We start from the raw sequence: 22,650 nt of genomic DNA, 5'->3' as shown, positions 1-22,650 counted from the left end.
AGGGGGAACGGTATTGTTTGGGTTTCATTTCATATCACTTTGGCGGGTTTCAGAAGCAGAACCTCCTATTTTGAAGCGGAGCGCTTAGACATAGGCAGAAATGAGTGACACATTGTGGAGCTGAGGCCTTTCATATGCTAAGCTATTGTGTACTGGTTGTGAAATCAGTAACCTTTACTCTCCCATGGTATCTTTTCTTTCTCTGTGTATAGTTTAATGAAAATAATTCAAAGGAGGAGCCTGGCTGCCATCTGACAGAATGGAGGAGAAGTCTCCAGCGGGGCTGCTGAAGGAGACTAGGCTACAGGAGAAGGAGCACTAAGGGGATGTCCTCGGCTTCTCAACGTTTCCCTTTGTTGAAAAGGTAAAAGTCCGTGTAAGAGCAGCTTCCTGGAGATCTGTCTGTATGGCTCCTCAGACATACAGATAGCAGACACACATACATGGCTGCTGCCTCAAATGCAGTCTGAGAGGAAGGGTCTGCAAGACGTTCATTGATGGTGCTGCACGTTTATTCTTAAGGCCAAAGGATGAGTTTTCATATGGGTTTTTATGACAATGGGGCATAAATGACTGCACTTCATGTCTGTGTTGAAATGGGAAATGTTCCGTTAGATTAAACGGGACACCATCACAGGGTATTTGGCTGTGTTGGAATTGTTTGACCAAACCTCAACTGTTAGCCTTTCAGACTTTCCCCTTAAGTATTATCACTAGTGGTTTTGCTAAATGTATTTACTTGACTTTGACTAGCCTCTGACGGTTGCACTATTGCCGTGGCACCCTTTGTTTGCCCCCCATTTGCATCAGACATCTAAACACAGAACATAGAACAATTATTACCAAGTGACACGAGCTGCATCTTTTAAGTTGCTAATTGAGTTCCTGTTCATTAAATATAAACGGGAGAATTATGATGTGGAAAGTTTATTGCCGGGCTAAGAACCCTTAATAATGGAGATTCGCACTTGCTAAGAAAGATAACAATGACATGGTCGTAGAGCTTTTAAAACCTCGTCATGTCATATGAAAAACAGAAAAATGTATATCCTGAGAATAATTTACATGGTGTGTAACCATGGATATTTTCCCCCAGACAGGTTCAGCATTATAGAGCTGAATGCACAATACAGCACTCAATCAAAAGGAGAGAAGTAAGCAAGAGCAATATCAAACAAAAGTAGAGGTTCTCACGCAAATATTTCACTCTCAATTATACAGACGATGAATGGTTCAATGGGGGGATGTTCCTTTAAAAATCCCTGTGGCGTACAATGACTACGTTTTGATGAAACACATGACGGGCCCCAGTGGTATTGTCTTAGAGAATCTAGGAGCAATGACTTAACTCTGTGTCCCAGGTTTCAAGTGCAGCCATGGAGTTTCCTTAAAAATATAAAATAATAATAATGATATATATATATATATATATATATATATTTATATATATATATATATATATATATATATATATATATATATATTTATATATTTCCTCAGAAATTCACTCAGGATGCTTCAGGCACAGAGCGTTCTATTACACTTTAAAGCATTAACCAAGGGACTCAAGTGTCCTGTCGTTTCAAGATCAGAAAGATACTGCGCCGTTTGTTGCCTGCTTACCACTAACCTTCCCGCAATGGAAATGCAGAGCCTAAAGGTGAATGAACAAGATATATCAGGAGCACACATTCTCCCCGGACACAGCTTCCTGGGGTGACGGGGGGAGGTGAGATCTTAACAGGAATGACCAGACAAAACAATTAGATTATTCTTGCACAACATGTTATAAGGCTGGCTTTATCTGGATTGCAGTTGATCAGATAATATTTGATAAGCCACGACTTGCTTTTTTTTCTCCAGAGTGGAAAATTGTATTGCCTGTGGGGTTCCTTAATTTTTTTTTATTTAAGTAGGTCAGTTAAGAACAAATTCTTATTTACAATGACGGCCTAGGAACAGTGGGTTAACTGCCTTGTTCAGGGGTAGAATGACTGATTTTTACCTTGTCAGCTCGGGGATTCGATCTAGCAACCTTTCAGTTACTGGCCCAACACTCTAACCACTAGGCTACCTGTCGCCCCTATTCAAAGTATTCCGGGGTCCTGTTTTCATTGCTATTTTATGACATGGATAATGACATGAAGGCACAAAGGCAGAATAACTTTATAAGCAAACAAAGTTTGCCCGTGTGTAGTAACAGTTTGTGTTTTTGTTTTTGTTTTGATCATGTAGCAAGTCTAGCTATATTTACGCTTGTCAACGTTTTTTAAGGCCTTCGCCTAAATTTGCTGCAGGCCTACATCTGAAGTAAGTTAAGCTTCACTGTAGCTGCATCATTTAGTTTTCAACCCCCATAACATCATGCTTATATCGGTCCTAAAACGATCTAAAAATAAAGCCAAGCTGTCCTATATTATTCATAGTCTGCTTCTCATTGGATGTACTGTATTTTTCTGCCATGGAAAGGGACAATATTACGGTGTTAAACAGTAGCCTATGGCAACACTAAACAACTTGACTTGGATCATATCACAAAACTATTAATTATACAAACACTGTTTAAATTGCTTGACTGATTTGTACAAAAAGCAATTTCAGCTTCATTGTTTCTGTGGACCAAATGTCCACAAAAGTTCAAGCATCTTCAAGATAAAATAAACCATTGATTGAATCAAAGCTGTCTCTGTCTGCAGACAATTATCACTATGTTTGTGCAATTCCTCTCACACAGGGAGGTGTTACATCAAATATTAGCAGGGAAACAAAATAACATGCAGTCTCTGTCTGATCATCTGGTACTGCAAGGAGAGAAAATGCCAAACAATTACATCTCGCACTGGGTGAGAAACTGACAGACAAGATTGCCTCGATGTTTTTGCCGCCCACATAAAAGCCCGTTTGGCACTGGTAACATAATTGCTCACCACACAACATCACCCACACGCAAACAGACATTCAATGATGAGTCCAACTAAATTAGTTGGGCCTGTGGAAAGCCTGAAATGACTGAGTTTTTACATTAACTCTACTCCCTCTGTGGAGAAATGAGTGAAGGACCAAACAAGACATCACTATGGCACAAAGATACCATCAAAAGCACTCAATCACTATAAGAAGGAAAGAAAATATACCGCTCAAACTGGATATCTGGTGGCCCCAAACATTCAACACATGTACCACAGAGGTGGAGCAGACATCTAACAAAATACCACCACACAGAATATTAAACTGATTCACTCACACTCGCAAATCAAGCCCTGGACATTTATTGTGAAAACACAATAGTGCGTCGGTGAATAGATATGAGGAAATTAATTTCCTTTCAATGAGAGGAATGTGATGAAAGAAAAGTCAAATTAATCAAACTTTTGGTTGCTTATAGATTGGGCATGATTAAAATAGAGACTTGTGGACTTACCCGAGTTCCTCTTGGAGATGTATTTGAGATTGATGCAGGCGGCTGAGCTGATAAGGAGGAACATGAAGGCTGAGGGCTTCATCTTTCACACTTTTGGTGGCAGCTGGAACACAAAGAAGAATGGAGTTTGGATATCTAGTCTTATGACTGGGCCGACATCTCTGCTCTCTCCCTCCATGAAAACATATGGGGTGATATCAAGCAAGGGGATTTGCCATTTCCTTCCATTTCCAAGACAGAGCGATCTGTTCATTAATTTATCCTTCAGACAGAACACTACCAAGTAAATATAGCAAAAGTAAGAAACTATCGACCCATGCCATACACCCCATTTTCAATGTTCACAGACTGAAAACACACAGCTGTAATACTTGTGTATAAAGGAAGCACAGCTTAGGTGGCAAAGGGGTACGTCTGAAGCTGGTTTAAGAGTCGCTGTATTACCAACATCAGTATTTCAAAAACAAACAAACAAATAAAGCAAAATAAACACCCGTTTTCAAACTAGCTACACTTCTATCCTTTCCAGCCCTCCTTCTCTGAGACTCAAGTAAGACTGGTGTTGGGTCGTGCACATTGCACATTGATCTGTTTAGAGTGATGGCTAGAGAAATGATAGAATAGATAGAGGAGTAGAAGACAGAGATTACCACCACCTGATGTGTTGCTACATAATCCAAATGAATAGAAAGCTAGGGTTTATGGCCCCTATAGATTTCCAGATCGTTCCTCACTGGCTGTCCATTGACTGGGGTTAGGAGCTCTCAGTACATCATCCCACAGAGTGCTCTCATCCACACTCCCTTAAAAGGGCCAGCTGAGCTGCCAATAGTGATACTGAATTACATCTGTTCCCAAGCTCTCGTCTAGACAACACACACACCAACAGTGCACAGTCACATTGTTGTTCAGGGTATCAAAGCCAAGGGAAGTAATACCCTACTGTTTTGATGACAAGGAATAGACATGTCTCTCAAACATGTTATTGGTCTTGAAATATATAGTGAATTCATTGTTCATTGTGTTATCAGTAACCATCAGGGCACATAAATATGGTGTATGCCATGCATGGTGTTAGTCTATGTAAAATATTCTTTCTATTCCGCCAAATTAATTAGGGATCTCTGACAAGAAATGTAATTCAACAGTTTTCTCCCACTACACTATATGACAGCATTGCCCACAGCTGGACAGGAAGGAGGAAGAAACACATTTAAATAGTTTTCAGAAATAATAGGGGAATCGGAAAAAAATCTGGATTTGTGGGCTGTCACAAATAGGAACAAATATCTCTCCAAAAACATTCTCTATCTGCAGAAATGTCTTTCTTTATGCTTATTTATTTTCTGCTACCGAAGGCAATTCTTTGTTAAAAGATTACTACTGACTGCACTTTTCTTCAAACATACTGCATTTTTCTCTCTCCAAATAATCCATACCATCTCAGACATTGAGTGGTGGTGAAAAACAAACCTTTACTGTTGCACGGAAAAGTTAGCAAGAACTAAAATAAACTTCTGAATGTGAGTGAAAAAATCCAGATCACACACATGCTCTCTCTGACAGAGGCACAAATGAACACATTCACACACACCGCACACACCAGTGGAGGCTGCTGAGGGGAGGGCGGCTCATAATAATGGCTGGAACGGAGTTGATGGAATGGCATCAAACACATGGAAACCATGCGTTTGATGTATTTGATAACATTCCACTAATTCCATTCCAGCCATAACCACGAGCCAGTCCTCCCTAATGAATGTGCCACCAACCTCCTGTGGCACACACATGCATGGTGCAAGCACACGCATGCAGGCACCCGCACGTTCACACAATTGTGACAACATTTTCCACACTCAAGTGCATGCATCCAAACAACTAAATCCATATCCTCATCAAATCTACATAAAAGATATAATACACAGATGGTTAATGATTACTACTGCACCTATGGTTCTTACTAGTGTATAGAGGCCAACTAATTTCCCCTCTCTGTTCCATAGTCCTATTGTTTTCAGTTAGTCTTGTGAGTCCCTTCCCCCTCCCATCAGTACAGCATGCATCTGGAATAAGAAACGTTATTTCCTTGTCTTGCTCTGGGAGGAGGAAGAGGCTTGTAGCAGTTACATTAAACCAGAGAGAGTGAGGAACAACAAGCGTTAGCCTACATATAGCTTTTTCTCTTTGAGCCTTTTAAAGAGAGGAGAGAGAGATGGGCAGGGGCATCATTTGAAGGATGTGCTTGCCTCACTCCAACTTTAAATGCATACCTAAAGATTTTAGGAGGGAAAGTTGCTCTCTCATGCAGAGGAGCTTATGATCTCAACATGCATAATTTCACAGCCCAGTGGACTATTCCTGCTGCAGGACATGTGCCTTTTGTCTCGCTCACTGTCTCTTCTTTTCTACTATTTTCTGTCTCCCAAGACTCCTACGTTTATCCACGATGAAATAGGTTAGATCCTGCCTGGCTGGATATAATGTGTGTAAAGCCTTACATTCCCATCACTGTTTTGATGTGTAGAATGATTCACAACAAAAAGGATACTAGCAGTATGAACATATAAAATTATGACATGACAATTTGAAAAGTCAAATGTTAGCAAAACCAGTCATTCTTTCCTCTAAAAAGAGCTGAATCAGTCATTGGAAAGTTCCACTGTAGTTTCACAGTCACCTCTGGGCCAGAGTTTGTTTTCAATTTATTTCACCTGCTGTGAGGGACAAAAACGTAGTTCCATTGTAATTATAAAGTTGAACCCCTGCCACGGCAGATTTGGTGCCTCGCTTTTACTGTGCAGGATATGAGTTTACATCAAAGCAAATAGGGGCAGCGCATCCAGTGACTATAACAAGTGTCAGGGATCGCCTCCCTGAATGCAAACAGCATCTCTAGAGATAAAGGGACTGTTCAGGTGCCAGGACAAGGCCTGACCTATGATACTACATGCCCCCTACCCTCAGCTCTAAAATGTAAATGTAGCCCTTTAAACACCACACACATATCATCTACTCACAGAACCATGAGAGCAAATACAACAACAAGGTGCTATTTCTATCCCAAACAGTGTACATGGTGTATAGACTGGGGGCCATTAGGTCCTCTTTCCAGGTATCTGGCTATCAAATATTTAAGCATTCCCACTTTTTAAAACAGTCCCATGAAGACACATGCTGTACTATCCCACTGACCCCTGGTATTAAAGTCTTATGTGATCTCTAATTGTACTGATCTCAGTGTCTTATCTCTCGGAATGGAGAGGATTGTGGTCTGCAGTCTGCACACAGAAACATCAAGTTTTTCCGTAGACCTTTCTCTCATAAACTAAATTGAAGAACCTCTAAAACTTCAAACATGGCCAAATCCCCAGGTAAACCTAAGCTTGAGTGCCTCCTGTAGTCCAAAATGCAGTCATCCTTTCACTACAGTAAGAGGAATACTCACTAGTGCAAGAGAGCCGGTTTTCTCTTCAGATCATTGAAATGTGAAGCCGTCGCTCCTCTCCCAAAGCATTTCTATGACTATACGGCTTCTTAAGGTTCTCAAAGTGAATCATCTTTTGGAGTCCTCCATAAGATAGGTAACAATTCCCAAAGTGGCATTTACCACAAAAGAGATCCCCATGAATCCAGGAATTTGTGAAGTCTAAATTGGGGTGTAACATGCAGATTAACTCCATGCTAAAGCTCAGTGAGTCCACACCACTGCCGTGGCCTGGGAGATTAGCTGGCAGCGTGACGGTGATGGTGGTGCCACTGGCCCAAGCAGCCAGGCATTAGACCGGCTTAGCTGCCAACCCATTTTCTGTGGACAACAAGTTCTTCAACCAGCACACTCCGAAAAGCCAATGGCGTAGCCCACCGTCTCCCATGACTAGCAGCCTGGCATAGGAGAAATGTACCAGCGGTCAGACTGTACAACCATCTGGCTCCTCCACGCTCCACTCAGACCAAGAGGAGCTGCTGTGTGCTTCAGACAGCTCTAGCCCTGGAGACGGAAAAGCCAGCCATGTTCCTCAAGAATACAGTCACAGTACAGCCGGCAGGCCATCAGCGGTGCAGCCTACTCCATCTGACAGGACTCAACCAAACCAAAGTCCAGCTACTGACTGGGCCTGTTAAGGGAAAATAAATCACTTACTAATTGTTAAGTTGAGTAACACATCCCTCCATATACAGTACTAGTTAAAAGTTTGGACACACCTAGTCAGTCAAGAGTTTTGATTTATTTTGTATTATTTCCTACATTGTAGAATAATAGTGAAGACATCAAAATATGAAATAACTCATATGGAATCATGTAGTAACCAAAAAAGTGCTAATCAAAATATATGGCTGCTTTTCCTTCACTCTGCGGTCCAACTCATCCCAGACCATCTCAATTGGGTTGAGGACGGATAATTGTGGAGACCAGGTCATCTGATGCAGCACCATCACTCTCCTTCTTGGTCAAATAGCCCTTACACAGCCTGGAGGTGTGTTGGGTCATTGTCCTGTTGGGTCACCTCTGTTACTATCCAGAAGATTATTGATATATGTTCTTCCTCACTTCATCTAACCTGACCTCTGCCTCAAAGTGCTCAATCCTCCCCAAGTCATGGCTGTCATATTGACTCGTACCACACTATGTCTCTTCTCCTCCCATAGGATCCCTGTTGGCTAAAAATAACATATCTGGACAGAATGTAAATGTTAGACATTCCCCTCTCTCCCTCAGTGACATGAATAAGTATATTTCATATTTTCAGAACCAAACAATATATATTCAGTGCATTCAGAAAGTATTCAGACCCTCTGACTTTTTCCACATTTTGATATGTTACATCCTTGTTCTTACAACAACAAAATACATTCTCGTCAATCTACACACAACACCCCATAATGGAAAAGCAAAAAATGGTTTTAACATTTTTTAGCAAAGAGTTACCTTATTTCTATAAGAATTCAGACCATTTGTTTTACAGCTCTAAATTGAGCTCTGGTGCATCTTGTTTCCATTGATCATCCTTGAGATGTTTCTTCAACTTGAATGGAGTTCACCTGTCGTAAATTCAATTGATTGGACATGATTTGGAAAGGCACACCCCTGTCTATATAAGGTCACACAGTTGACAGTGCATGTCAGAGCAAAAACCAAGCCATTAGGTCGAAGGCATTGTCCATAGAGCTCAGAGGTACAGATTTTGTCGAGGCACAGATCTAGCGAATTGTACCAAAACAATTCTGCAACACTGTAGGTCCCCAAGAACACACTGGCTTCCCTAATTCTTAAATGGAAGAAGTTTGGAACCACCAAGACTCTTCCTAGAGCTGGCCACCTGGCCCAACTGAGCAATCGGGGGAAAAGGGACTTGGTCCTGAAGGTGACCAAGAACCCGATGGTCACTCCAACAGTGCTCCAGAGTTCCTCTGAGGAGATGGGAGAACCTTCCAGAAGAGCAACCATCTCTGCAGCACTCAGTAAAAGGCACAAGGCAGCCCACTTGGAGTTTGCCAAAAGGCACTTAACCATCCCTACGGTGAAGCATGGTGGTGGAGCATCATGCTGTGAGGATGTTTTTCTGGGAGACTAGACAAGATTGAGGGAAAGATGAACAGAGCAAAGCACAGAGAGATCCTTGATGAAAACCTGCTCCAGAGCGCTCAGGATCTCAGACTGGGGCGACCCTTAGCACACAGCCAAGACAATGCAGGAGTGGCTTCGGGACTGGCTCAACCAGAGCCCGGACTTGATCTGCAGAGAAGAATGGGAGAAACTCCCCAAATACAGGTGTGCCAGGCTTGTAGCGTCATACCCAAGAAGATTTGAGGCTGTAATTGCTGCCAAAGGTGCTTCTATAAAGTACTGAATAAAGGGCCTGAATACTTATTTTTAATACATTTGCAAGAATGTAAAGAAAACTTTTCGCTTTGTCATTATGGGATATTTTGTGTAGATTGATGAGGGAAAAACCTACTTAATCCATTTTAGAATAAGGCTGAAAAGTGATAAATGTGGAAAAAGTCAAGGGGTCTGAATACATTCCTAATGCATTGTATAAGTGTGTATATATATACTGTATATATACAGTGGGGAGAACAAGTATTTGATACACTGCCGATTTTGCAGGTTTCCCTACTTACAAAGCATGTAGAGGTCTGTAATTTTTATCATAGGTACACTTCAACTGTGAGAGACGGAATCTAAAACAAAAATCCAGAAAATAACATTGTATGATTTTTAAGTAATTCATTTGTCACAAATGAGTCTTCCAAATGGACAATGACCCCAAGCATACTTCCAAAGTTGTGGCAAAATGGCTTAAGGACAACAAAGTCAAGGTATTGGAGTGGCCATCACAAAGCCCTGACCTCAAACCTATAGAAAATTTGTGGGCAGAACTGAAAAAGTGTCTGCGAGCAAGGAGGCCTACAAACCTGACTCAATTACACCTGCTCTGTCAGTAGGAATGGGCCAACACCCACCCAACTTATTGTGGGAAGCTTGTGGAAGGCTACCTGAAACGTTTAACCCAAGTTAAACAATTTAAAGGCAATGCTACCAAATACTAATTGAGTGTATGTAATCTTTTGACCCACAGGGAATATGATTAAAGATATAAAAGCTGAAATAAATAATTCTCTCTAAAACAGGGCATTTTTACTAGAATTAAATGCCAGGAATTGTGAAAAACTGAGCTTAAATGTAGTTGGATAAGGTGTATGTAAACTTCCGACTGCAACTGTATGTATGTTTTAGGAACTCAGTATTGAGAGTAAGAATAGTAGAATACACCAGGTGCAATTTTGAAGTTCGGTTGTGCAGTTTTTCTCTTGTTATGTCATTCACTCAATTAGCTGAAAATCAGCCATGTCAATTTTTGATTGGTAGTTAGTCTAGACAGCTATCTAAACTTGACGTAATCATGGCCGAATACCGATTTAACCCTAACCAAATCACATCCCTGAACAAACATTCCACAATGAAATACTATTTAGTTCAATTGCATTCGGGAAACCACCTATTTTTTTTATGTTCTCAACTCAATTTAATGTTATTAGACATTCAAATCAAGCACATTATCCAAAATCAAGTGCAGTCAGAGTACATTTGACTTATCAAACAGAATACTGTCTGAAGACATTCACAAAATGTACTAGCACCAGTTATACACTGAGTGAACAAAACATTAAGAACAACTTCCTTATTCTGTGTTTTGCCCTCAGAACAGCCTAAATTTGTTGGGGCACAGACTCTACAATGTGTCGAAAGTATTCCACAGGGATGCTGGCCCATGTTGACTCCAATGCTTCCCACAGTTGTGTAAAGATGGCTGGATGTCCTTTGAGTGGTGGGCATTCTAGATTCACACAGGAAACTGTTGAGCGTGAAAAACCCAGCAGCATTGCAGTTCTTGACACAAACCAGTGCGCCTGGCACCTACTATCATACCCTGTTCAAAGGCGCTGAAATCTTTTGTCTTGCCCATTCACCCTCTGAATGACACACTTACACAATCAATGTCTCAATTGTCTCAAGGCTTAACATTCTTATTTTGCCTGTCTCCTCCCCTTCATCTATACTGATTGAAGTGGATTTAACAAGTGACATCAAAAAGGAATCATAGTTTGCACCTGGATTCACCTGGTCAGTCTATGTCATGGAAAGAGCAGGTGTTCTTAATGTTTTGTACACTCAGTAGAGCATGCCTGGAAATAACAAAAGAGTAGCAAAATAATAGTATGCTGAAAATAAACATGTGCACAACTGCCTAATAATAAAAACAATCCAAAACACAGAACAAAGAATACAGACAATAAACAAATCATCAGATCCAGAGGACATGAGAACAGAATTCCTCGAAGGTCCAGAGGTCCTCGAAAGCTTTTCTGAACAGCACGGTCTTGAGCTGTACGTTAAACGAGGACAGAGACTCTGCAGCCCTAATAGTGTCTAGAAGTGCGTTCCACAACTGGAAGCCCTGCTGAAGGGAGACAGACCTGGAGTAGCTAAGGGTGTGTGTGGGGCAGGAGGATAGAATGACGTCAGACAGGTAGTCGGGTACAGAGTTGTGGATAGCTTGGTAGGTGTGAACCAGGATTTTGTCGTCGAATTGTGAGCATTGGGGAGCCAGTGGAGAGCATTGGAGTGATGTGCTCATGGGGGAGGTGTGAGTGTGTAGACGTGCAGCACAGTTCTGGCCTGTTTAGGCGATTGGCAGATACGCCAACAAACAGGGCATTCCAATACTCCAGTCGGGATGAAATAAAGGCATGGATGAGTCGCTCAACTGCAGGTTTTTTTTATTCAAGTCATCTACAAGACCCTGCTAGGTAAAGTCCCCCCTTATCTCAGCTCACTGGTCACCATTGCATCTCCCACCTGTAGCACACGCTCCAGCAGGTATATCTCTCTAGTCACCCCCAAAACCAATTCTTTCTTTGGCCGCCTCTCCTTCCAGTTCTCTGCTGCCAATGACTGGAACGAACTACAAAAATCTCTGAAACTGGAAACACTTATCTCCCTCACTAGCTTTAAGCACCAACTGTCAGAGCAGCTCACAGATTACTGCACCTGTACATAGCCCACCTATAATTTAGCCCAAACAACTACCTCTTTCCCTACTGTATTTTATTTATTTATTTATTTTGCTCCTTTGCATCCCATTATTTTTTATTTCTACTTTGCACATTCTCCCATTGCAAATCTACCATTCCAGTGTTTTACTTGCTATATTGTATTTACTTTGCCACCATGGCCTTTTTGCCTTTACCTCCCTTATCTCACCTCATTTGCTCACATCGTATATAGACTTGTTTATACTGTATTATTGACTGTATGTTTGTTTTACTCCATGTGTAACTCTGTGTCGTTGTATGTGTCGAACTGCTTTGCTTTATCTTGGCCAGGTCGCAATTGTAAATGAGAACTTGTTCTCAACTTGCCTACTTGGTTAAATAAAGGTGAAATAAAAAAATAAATAAAAAATAAAACTGCAGGTTTTGATAGAATAGGTCATAACATGGCAATGTTTCGTAGATGGAAAAATGAGAATTTCGTCACACTCTTGATGTGGGCCTCAAACTGATTGGTCAAATATCACACCCAGGTTGCGAACCTCATTGGATGGGAGGACCTTGACACCATCAATATTGAGGCTATAGCTGCTGATGTTGTTTATGATGGTGGGACTGCCAATCAGGTTGACCTCTGTCTTTTTGCAGTTTAACTTCAACTGCATCCACAACTTGATGTCCTGCAGGCTGCTGACCAGGAGCGCAGTGGCATTGGCAGTGTTTGTGGAGACATACAGCTGAGTGTCATCTGCATAAAAGTGAAAGCTCTGTCTGTGTTTCCTCAAGATGTTTCCCAGTGGCAGTATGTACAATACAAACAAAACAGTAGTGGCCAGAGAACCAAGCCTTGAGGAACCACCTGTCGGACCACAACTGTGTCTGACCTACTAAGACCGATGGCTACAAACTGGTAGCGATCAGTAAGAGAGGACTTAAAACAGTCAAGGGCAGTGTCTGACAAGCTCAGGAGCTTCTTCAGGATGCTGCATTGAGGTCCAGCAGTATGAGGATGCTGGCAGCCGAGAGTCAGCATTCATGTGTCTAACTTTGAAACCAGAGTGTAAGGGCTCGACTATGTTGTGAGTGGCCAGACGGTTTTGGAGTTGGCTAGAAACAGAACATTCGAGGAGCTTGCTCAGAAAGGGCAGGTAGGGCTGCCGTCTTATCGGCTCGTAACCAACCATGCTATTTTATTTTCGCATTGTTCGTAACTTGTTTTTTACATAATGTTGCTGCAACCGTCTCTTATGACCGAAAAGAGCTTCTGGACATCAGAACTGGGATTACTCAACTCAAGTTGGACGAGGATTTCTTCTTCAATGAGTCGGTTGTGAGGGATATACTACGGACGCCCAACCAGGCCCAGGCCCGTGATTCGCTGGAAAAGGAAACGTAGGTTTTGCAGATAGAGATCGGGATGCCTTGTGAAGATCAGGCGACGAGTGTCTAATCTGCCCTTGCATTCCGTTCTGCTAGCTAACGTTCAATAGCTGGAAAATAAATGGAACGAACTGAAAGCACGTATATCCTACCAACAGGACATTAAAAACTCTAATATCTTATGTTTCACAGAGTCATGGCTGAACGACGACATTAAGAACATACAGAAGGCGGGTTATACACTCTATCGGCAGGACAGAACAGCAGCCTCTGGTAAGACACAGGGCGGGGGCCTATGCATTTATGTAAACAACAGCTGGTGCACGATATCTAAGGAAGTCTCAAGGTTTTGCTCGTCTGAGGTAGAGTATCTCATGATAAGCCGTAGACCACACTATCTACCTAGAGAGTTTTCATCTGTATTTCTCGTAGCTGTCTATATACCCCCACAGACAGAGGCTGGCACTAAAACCGTACTCAACGAGCTGTATTCTGCCATAAGCAAACAGGAAAATGCTCATCCAGAGGCGGCGCTCCGAGTGGCTGGGGACTTCAATGCAGGGAAACTTAAATGCGTTTTACCAAATTTCTATCAGCATGTTAAATGTGCAACCAGAGGGAAAAAAATTCTAGACCACCTTTACTCAACACACATAGACGTGTACAACACTCTCCATTACCCTCCATTACCCTCCATATCCGAGCTGCATTTATGGCCTGTATACAGTGCCTTGCGAAAGTATTCGGCCCCCTTGAACTTTGCGACCTTTTGCCACATTTCAGGCTTCAAACATAAAGATAGAAAACTGTATTTTTTTTGTGAAGAATCAACAACAAGTGGGACACAATCATGAAGTGGAACGACATTTATTGGATATTTCAAACTTTTTTAACAAATCAAAAACTGAAAAATTGGGAGTGCAAAATTATTCAGCCCCTTTACTTTCAGTGCAGCAAACTCTCTCCAGAAGTTCAGTGAGGATCTCTGAATGATCCAATGTTGACCTAAATGACTAATGATGATAAATACAATCCACCTGTGTGTAATCAAGTCTCCGTATAAATGCACCTGCACTGTGATAGTCTCAGAGGTCCGTTAAAAGCGCAGAGCGTCATGAAGAACAAGGAACACACCAGGCAGGTCCGAGATACTGTTGTGAAGAAGTTTAAAGCCGGATTTGGATACAAAAAGATTTCCCAAGCTTTAAACATCCCAAGGAGCACTGTGCAAGCGATAATATTGAAATGGAAGGAGTATCAGACCACTGCAAATCTACCAAGACCTGGCCGTCCCTCTAAACTTTCAGCTCATACAAGGAGAAGACTGATCAGAGATGCAGCCAAGAGGCCCATGATCACTCTGGATGAACTGCAGAGATCTACAGCTGAGGTGGGAGACTCTGTCCATAGGACAACAATCAGTCGTATATTGCACAAATCTGGCCTTTATGGAAGAGTGGCAAGAAGAAAGCCATTTCTTAAAGATATCCATAAAAAGTGTCGTTTAAAGTTTGCCACAAGCCACCTGGGAGACACACCAAACATGTGGAAGAAGGTGCTCTGGTCAGATGAAACCAAAATTGAACTTTTTGGCAACAATGCAAAACGTTATGTTTGGCGTAAAAGCAACACAGCTGAACACACCATCCCCACTGTCAAACATGGTGGTGGCAGCATCATGGTTTGGGCCTGCTTTTCTTCAGCAGGGACAGGGAAGATGGTTAAAATTGATGGGAAGATGGATGGAGCCAAATACAGGACCATTCTGGAAGAAAACCTGATGGAGTCTGCAAAAGACCTGAGACTGGGACGGAGATTTGTCTTCCAACAAGACAATGATCCAAAACATAAAGCAAAATCTACAATGGAATGGTTCAAAAATAAACATATCCAGGTGTTAGAATGGCCAAGTCAAAGTCCAGACCTGAATCCAATCTGTGGAAAGAACTGAAAACTGCTGTTCACAAATGCTCTCCATCCAACCTCACTGAGCTCGAGCTGTTTTGCAAGGAGGAATGGGAAAAAATGTCAGTCTCTCGATGTGCAAAACTGATAGAGACATACCCCAAGCGACTTACAGCTGTAATCGCAGCAAAAGGTGGCGCTACAAAATATTAACTTAAGGGGGCTGAATAATTTTGCACTCCCAATTTTTCAGTTTTTGATTTGTTAAAAAAGTTTGAAATATCCAATAAATGTTGTTCCACTTCATGATTGTGTCCCACTTGTTGTTGATTCTTCACAAAAAAATACAGTTTTCTATCTTTATGTTTGAAGCCTGAAATGTGGCAAAAGGTCGCAAAGTTCAAGGGGGCCGAATACTTTCGCAAGGCACTGTATATTCTTTCTGATGTTGCTGATCCATCTACACATGTACTGTACAGTTAGCCCAGTTTTCTTATACTGTCATTGTCGATGACAGCCAGTTGCTTTGAGAGAGCGTAGCTCCTCAGTGTACCAGGGAGAAGATTTGGAGAAAGACACCAGTCGGGTTTTCAAAGGAGCAACTTGATCCAGTATGGAGGCCAAGGCAGTGTTGTTTTGAGCCACAGAGTCAGGAACTGGCAGGTAGGTGATGAATTTAGTAAGATGGGCAGTGTTTCTTATTATTTGTCTCTTGGGCCGAGTGGGAAGAGGAATAGCTATGTTGAAGTGATGACTTATTGGTCGGACAGCCGTGACACATTTCCTTCCACACCTTTGTTGTGGGGGGCAAAGTCCATGTGCTGTTGGAGTCCAAAGTTGTCAAGGACATCAGCCAGGCCAGTAGAGAGAATGCAGTCAGGGGAGTCGACGTGTATATTGAAATCACCAAGCACTAGTATAGCAGGGGAAAAAGGGGCTCAGTGGTGTTAGTAGCTCAGATAGTTCAGCACGAACGTCAGAGTTGAGCTTAGGAGGTCTATAAATCATCACAGCCAGTACTGATACAAAGCCAGTGATCTTGAAAGCCATGAATTGAAAAGATAAGACAACTGGTACTGGAATAGACTTCACAGTGCAGTCAGTCCTGTAAATCAGAGCCAATCCGCCAGTAGGCTTGGGTGGCACACCGTATACCGGGGTATTTGGAAATGACCACGGGATGGTTTTTCAATACCGTCAATACCATAGTAGATACTTTTTAAGTAAATATCTGCAGTGAATTTGCGCAATACGTTAGGAGATAAAGATGATTGTGTTCTTCATTTCACCTGTAACATAATGTTTCATTATGAAGCTTACCGGTAGTCCCCAGTCACGTGGTGTTGGTTTACAAGCTAACAACAATGAGAGACCAGAGCCTTATGAGTGACTCACTGTTGTGCAGCATGCACCAGGTGATCTAGCTAAAGTATGGAATTGACAATTAAATGTTTGCCAGTTAGATATATATCATAACTATTATATATATCATAACTATCAAAAATGTGCTAAATGCTCTGCAGTTGTGCATTTGGTTTGCTAATTTATTACCTAGTTAGCTATCTAGCTAAGCTGTTAGCTTCTTCCAAAATCAAGCTTTGTTCGGGTAACAGCAGAGAATCCCCTCCTGGATCGAGAGCCTTGCTATCTAATATTTATTTTGTGCGTGTGTGTAACAGTATAACTTTAGACCGTCCCCTCGCCCATACCCGGGTGCGAACCAGGGACCCTCTGCACACATCAACAACAGTCACACACGAAGCATCGCTAACCATCGCTGCACAAAAGCCGCGGCCCTTGCAGAGCAAGGGGAACCACTACTTCAAGGTCTCAGAGCAAGTGAAGTCACCGATTGAAACGCTATTTAGCACACACCACCGCTAACTAGCTAGCCGTTTCATATCTGTTACATGTGCAGCAAACTGTGAGTAGCATTTTTTTGTTACTTGTATAACTTAATGAGAAAGGTTATCGGTCCTACCAATACTTTAGGTCAGAGACTATGGGTGTTTCTCAATATCTATACTACCGTGCTCCACACTCTCATGCTCCAAGTGCATTCTCCAATGACATTATCTTGAGGACATTTTGTGAGGATGAGAGTGTAGAGAATGCATAAAACATTACATTCGAGAAGTACTGTATTACCTCCGCTGCACATCCCCATTCACTGAACCTTCTACCAGCTAGGACAATGGCAACAATAGACGAAACAAGATATATACAAAGCAAACGTTTACTTCATAATTATCAGCTAGATATGTGATTCGTAATAATCTAGCTAGCCAGCTAGTTAAAAATGGCAAAAAATGACCTAAAACAAATGTTATCCAAGGTAGATGTACATTTTTCGTAGGTAGCTAGCTAACAAATATTTGTGCCTATCTGGCTAGCTAGCTAACAGTAGTAGCTAGCCAGTTTGCCCGATTGACATATTATGGGTTTGCAATCTACGGTAAATAGGCAGGTAAACATGCCAAAATGACCACAGCATGTATTTATTAACCTTTCAAGATAAAATATTGTTGTCAGGGAACATATGAGATGTGAATGAGCAACATTTAATTATGAAGTCAGTGTATTTACTCTCGCTTCAGCTCAAATAATGTCCGCCGTTGATTTCAAGAAATGTTGCGTAATTTTTACGTGGTTGCATCATATTTCTTTGCATACTTTCCGTTGAAGCTTGCATTGATGCATGCTTCAAAAAAGTACAAACGGAGTACGCATTTGAGAAGTGGTCACCATGCTCCGTTTCGCATACTTCGATGTGGACTCATACTCCGACCCCTTACAGAAACTCAATGTGGGTTGAAAATAGCGCCCTGTGTGTTCAGTGTCGGTATTACTGAATATCCCGGTATGGCACGAGGTCGGTATGAAGGTATGACAATCTGGATACCACCCAAGCCTAGGTTGATGCAAAGTCTCAGTGAGGCAGAGAAAGTCTAGACCTCTATCAGTGGTGATGTCATTCAGTAGTAAGCCTTTGTTGTTTATGGATCTTGAAGCCCCAGTTGAATGCCTTTGGAAGTTGCCTAAGGGACAGCCTGCAGAACTGGCCAGTGTCCTTTATCATCCACCTAAGTGTGTTCAATATGTACAAAACTTCTGAGGAATCATTGGGTGTAGTGAGTTATAGTCTGTATCTTTTGGTCCAGCCTTTTTGTCTAGTAGATGGGAGATAAGATAAGAAGAATTTAGATGAGGATCTAGTACGATCTGACCTGGTTTTTGAATCCAAACAAAGAACTAGTTGATTGGAAAAGTAGTCAAATATGTTAACTAATTTGACATTGTTGATTAAAAAAAAAAGATTTCTTCATTAGCTATATAAATAAAAACATAACAGTAATATCTAAAAGTACTCCAACAAAGATGTTGCAGACTGTGTTTTATCTGTACAAATTAAAATGTTTTATTTAAATTAGCCCTGCTGGGTGATTTGAAGAGTCATAGTCAATCGATCAATACTATAATAATACTTTTGGCAAAACATTTTATCTTTAATTTACAATCTGTAGAAACTATGAGAATAGAATGGTTCAGAACTTTTGTGAAACATTACAGGACAGTTGAAAAATATATGGTAAATATAAATAAAAATGGATGGTGTTAAGAGATATATGGGAGTGGAGTGGAGCTGAAGGATGGGACTAAAAACAACAAGATAACTAATGTAAAATATACTGTGTATGTAGAATGCATATAGGTTCAGAACTTTTGTGAAACAGCAAAGAAAAAAATATCTGGCAAATAGAAATCAAACTTGATGGTCTTCAGAGATAGATGGGAGGGGTTGAGGGTAGCTGAAGGATGCAATTAAAAACAAACAAAAGATAACTATTGTAAAATACATTGTGGCCATAAAATGCATATAGTATGCATAAGCTGGAAGTAGAAGCCTAAATGTTTTTGTCCATTAGTTTACTCCAATTAGGAGAGGGGTGGTAGGATTAGGAGAAAATAATAAAGGAAAATACATGTATATATATTAAAATATATATACACTACTGTTCAAAAGGGAGTAATACACAGCATTGTACGAGATCTTCAGTTTCTTGGAAATGTCTAGCATGGAATAGCCTTCATTTCTCAGATCAAGAATAGACTGACGAGTTTCAGAAAAAAGTATTTGTTTCTGGCCATTTTGAGACTGTAACCGAACCCACAAATGCTGATGTTCCACATCCTCAACTAGTCTAAAGAAGGCCATAATTGTCTAGCCCTACATTGTATGAGTCTGGCAAGTCAAATTCAACTGGTCTATTTCCAGTTCTTCATATTATAATTCATCAAATGGGCCATTGCAAAAACCAAGAGGTTCAACGATTTATAACACACTCCAACTTCTGCTGATGTGGCTCATCGAATATTTATGTACAGCTTTCCCAAATGTACAGTATTTTGTTTTTATAACACAACAAATCCTTTTTGTGGAGCTCAGCTGAAGAACGTGTAAGGGAAAAAAAACAAGTGTTCCCAAGAATAGGTATAAACATGTTCAAAAGGAATATTTCAATACCAACAGAACAGAACAGTATCTACGTTTTTCAATACACACATTCACATGTTTTTATTAGTTCACATCAGAGAAGCTTTTACTCCCTCTATAGTGTGCGAAAATGTTTGTTTTACCTGTTAAATTCTGCTCAAATTGCTTGGCTATGTTCACTTGTTTTGTGTTACAAATACCTGACCTCAGTTTGGATAATCTATTCAGAATCAATTCAGTCTTTAGCCATTGCGTGTAGCCTGGAATTGACTAGTATGCAGCCGAGTAAAAAAGCATCTGCCAGGTTGATGAATCCCAGAATAAGTCATGTTCTGTTGTGTAAATGAAATAAAACTTGGCTGAAGTCTGCAAGCAGGGCCCACGTCTTCAGGGAGCGGTGAAAAAGGACCACCATAAATATGTTTAGCCGTTTTGTTTTCAATATTCTCCTCATAATTGATTTATCATTGGATCAATACCTGGTTGATACATATATACTTAAACAGACGGAAGCTAAGGCAAGATTGGGAATAGTGGGAGAATCATGGGGTAAAGTGGTGGGTGAGCTAGTGACACAGCCTGATGTGTGACAAATTCAATCTATTGGTTTGTTTGTGATATAGTTAATAAAACATTTCAATTTGAGTCCACTGTGTGAGCAAACAAATCTGCGTTTTCTCCTTACTGCATTCTGCAGTGAGAAGCTGTCCACCCCTCTGATGCTGAAAGCTGTGACAGCCAAGCAATGTCATATAAAAAAGGCTACAACTCCCATTTCCCATTTTATGAGAATGAATATGTGCATAAACTAATGTTGCTACACCCTAGCATGCATAAACACACAATGCTTTACAATGTTAAGGCAAAATCAATGCAGAAATGATGGCTGGGGAGATGATTTATTACACCGAAATAGGAGGAAGTATCTAGGAAATATTTAGCCCCGCACGCATGTGTGCGCACACACACACACACACACACACACACACACACACAGAGAGAGAGAGAGAGAGAGAGAGAGAGCGTCTGGCGCATCTATGTCAAGACCTGAATGTGGATGGCTGCAGGTAATATGTGACATTTGGACAAACATGCACTTGGCTCTACGAAAGGGAATGCAGACATTGATCTACTGGTGCACCCCAAGAGCTCTCTTGAGAAGCTGTAAGAAGACATAACAAGGCCTATTTCCTGCTGTTACCTTTTATTCTGACTATGCTGTGAGTTTTGTTCAGACACAAGAGCTAGCAGAGGCACATGAGATCACACTGTGCGTGATTTTCTATATTCACCCGTTTCAAAGAAAATCCAAGAGACGTGAACATTTCTAACATGTACAGTAATAACAAATCCAAATCAAATCTGCTCACTTGGAGATGTGTTTATGAAGGGATAAGGGGGCCATTTGCAAACACATGCACACACAGAGCCCCCCTCATGTAAATCCCAGCCGCGCAAGGTTAATCACTCGCCTTAGCAAGATGACAAATAATTTGTGTCAGATCATTTTCCTGATATAGCCAGAGGACTGGAGAACATATGCTCCAACCCCTGTCTCCTTGCCGGAACATTTCATCCTCCTTTGCCCCTATATCACAGCAGTAGCTAGCTAACGCTCATCCTTCTCAGCCTTCATACAAAACGCTAATCTAGGGGAGCTGAGGAGAGAGAGGGGAGAGAGAGCGTAGCAAGGACCGTATTCACAGCTGCAGCAGCCGCAGTAGCAGCACTCTGCCCCTCTGACTGGGCTGACCTGCCCATGCCCATGCCAGGCTGGCAGTTCCATTGGCCCTGGGCTGAGGGGGCTACTGGAGAGAGAGGTGCCGTGGAGAGCTCTGTCACAGCAATTTGCCACTGCTGAACAACTCTGGAGCAAACTAATACAACTATTAGCATGGCATGCGCCAACACGCATTTACAGCCGTCATGACCTGCGCCGGCCTGCCTGGGCTCAATCACATATTCAGAGATACAGCCTACACTTGGCCGAGCAATGAAATGCAGTGTGGACATCATCTGAGGAGGAGGGAATAAGAAGATTAAAAAGGCAAGCATACAAGAGGTGCGTTTATGGGAAAACAAGCCCCATGTTGTAGGGATTGGTATAGCTATAAGGCATACATCGGTTTGCATCATTGTAATCCAATGGCATTCCATTCCAGAGTTAAATTACAAAGAGCTTCGTGCAGTTACCTGTGAGGCCACAGTGAGCCCAGTCCTAGTCATGCCTGCTCACACACAAAGGAAAATCAATGCCTAAGCATTCCGCTCCACATCAATCTCTTGATTAGTAGCCAGGAATAATTATATGGCGTTGCTTGCAATAATCTCACCAATGGCACAACTAAAGACCCAACCATCCTGTCAGTCAACCAGCAAACATACAGTATTTGGCCATTGTTTTGCTGCTGATCTGACATAATTACTTTTATAGCTCATCATTCCCTGAATCCCTGCAGGAATCTGCATCTTTCTATGTGTTTTATGCAGCTTTAAAGTGCATTACTGTATGCATTAGCAGTATGAGATTAATGGGAAGATTAGAATGCATTCATCTGACATTTTCTCATACTCCATCAGTTCATTAGTAAGGATCTCAGTAACAACTGAATTGGATTATTGTAATTTCCTGCCTCTCACCTTTTGTATCTGAGAACAATCAGCTGTAATTACTTTGAAACCTACTTTGAAATGACTGCTTAAGCCAGGAGGCTTGAGTCCCTGTGATCATCTCCTTTGAGTAGCCCTGTGTGCACTCTGCAGTGATTCCAGTGCAGTGAATGGCAGCCTTGGACATGCGTATCCAGGTGACACAGGGTAGTGGAGGAACACATCATGGCACCATTAAGCCACTTCTAATGAAATCACAGCCAATAGGCAGGCTCTTTAGTGA

General features: G+C 41.5%; 1 protein-coding gene across 1 annotated transcript in view; it reads right to left on the bottom strand.

Annotated features, from left to right (window-relative positions):
• LOC110488551 (X-linked interleukin-1 receptor accessory protein-like 2) overlaps window positions 1–22,650 on the bottom strand; it is a 318,635-nt gene that overhangs the window by 278,511 nt on the left and 17,474 nt on the right. Inside the window, exon 2 of the mRNA XM_036942676.2 lies at window positions 3,422–3,524. Coding sequence (XP_036798571.1) covers window positions 3,422–3,503 — 82 coding nt within the window. The 5' untranslated portion in view covers window positions 3,504–3,524. The remainder of the gene's footprint in view (window positions 1–3,421; window positions 3,525–22,650) is intronic.

This window comes from Oncorhynchus mykiss, chromosome 14, assembly GCF_057628025.1.
Source record: "Oncorhynchus mykiss isolate SJ-2025 chromosome 14, ASM5762802v1, whole genome shotgun sequence".
Lineage (NCBI taxonomy): Eukaryota > Metazoa > Chordata > Actinopteri > Salmoniformes > Salmonidae > Oncorhynchus > Oncorhynchus mykiss.
This window is presented reverse-complemented; position numbering and strand designations above follow the sequence as displayed.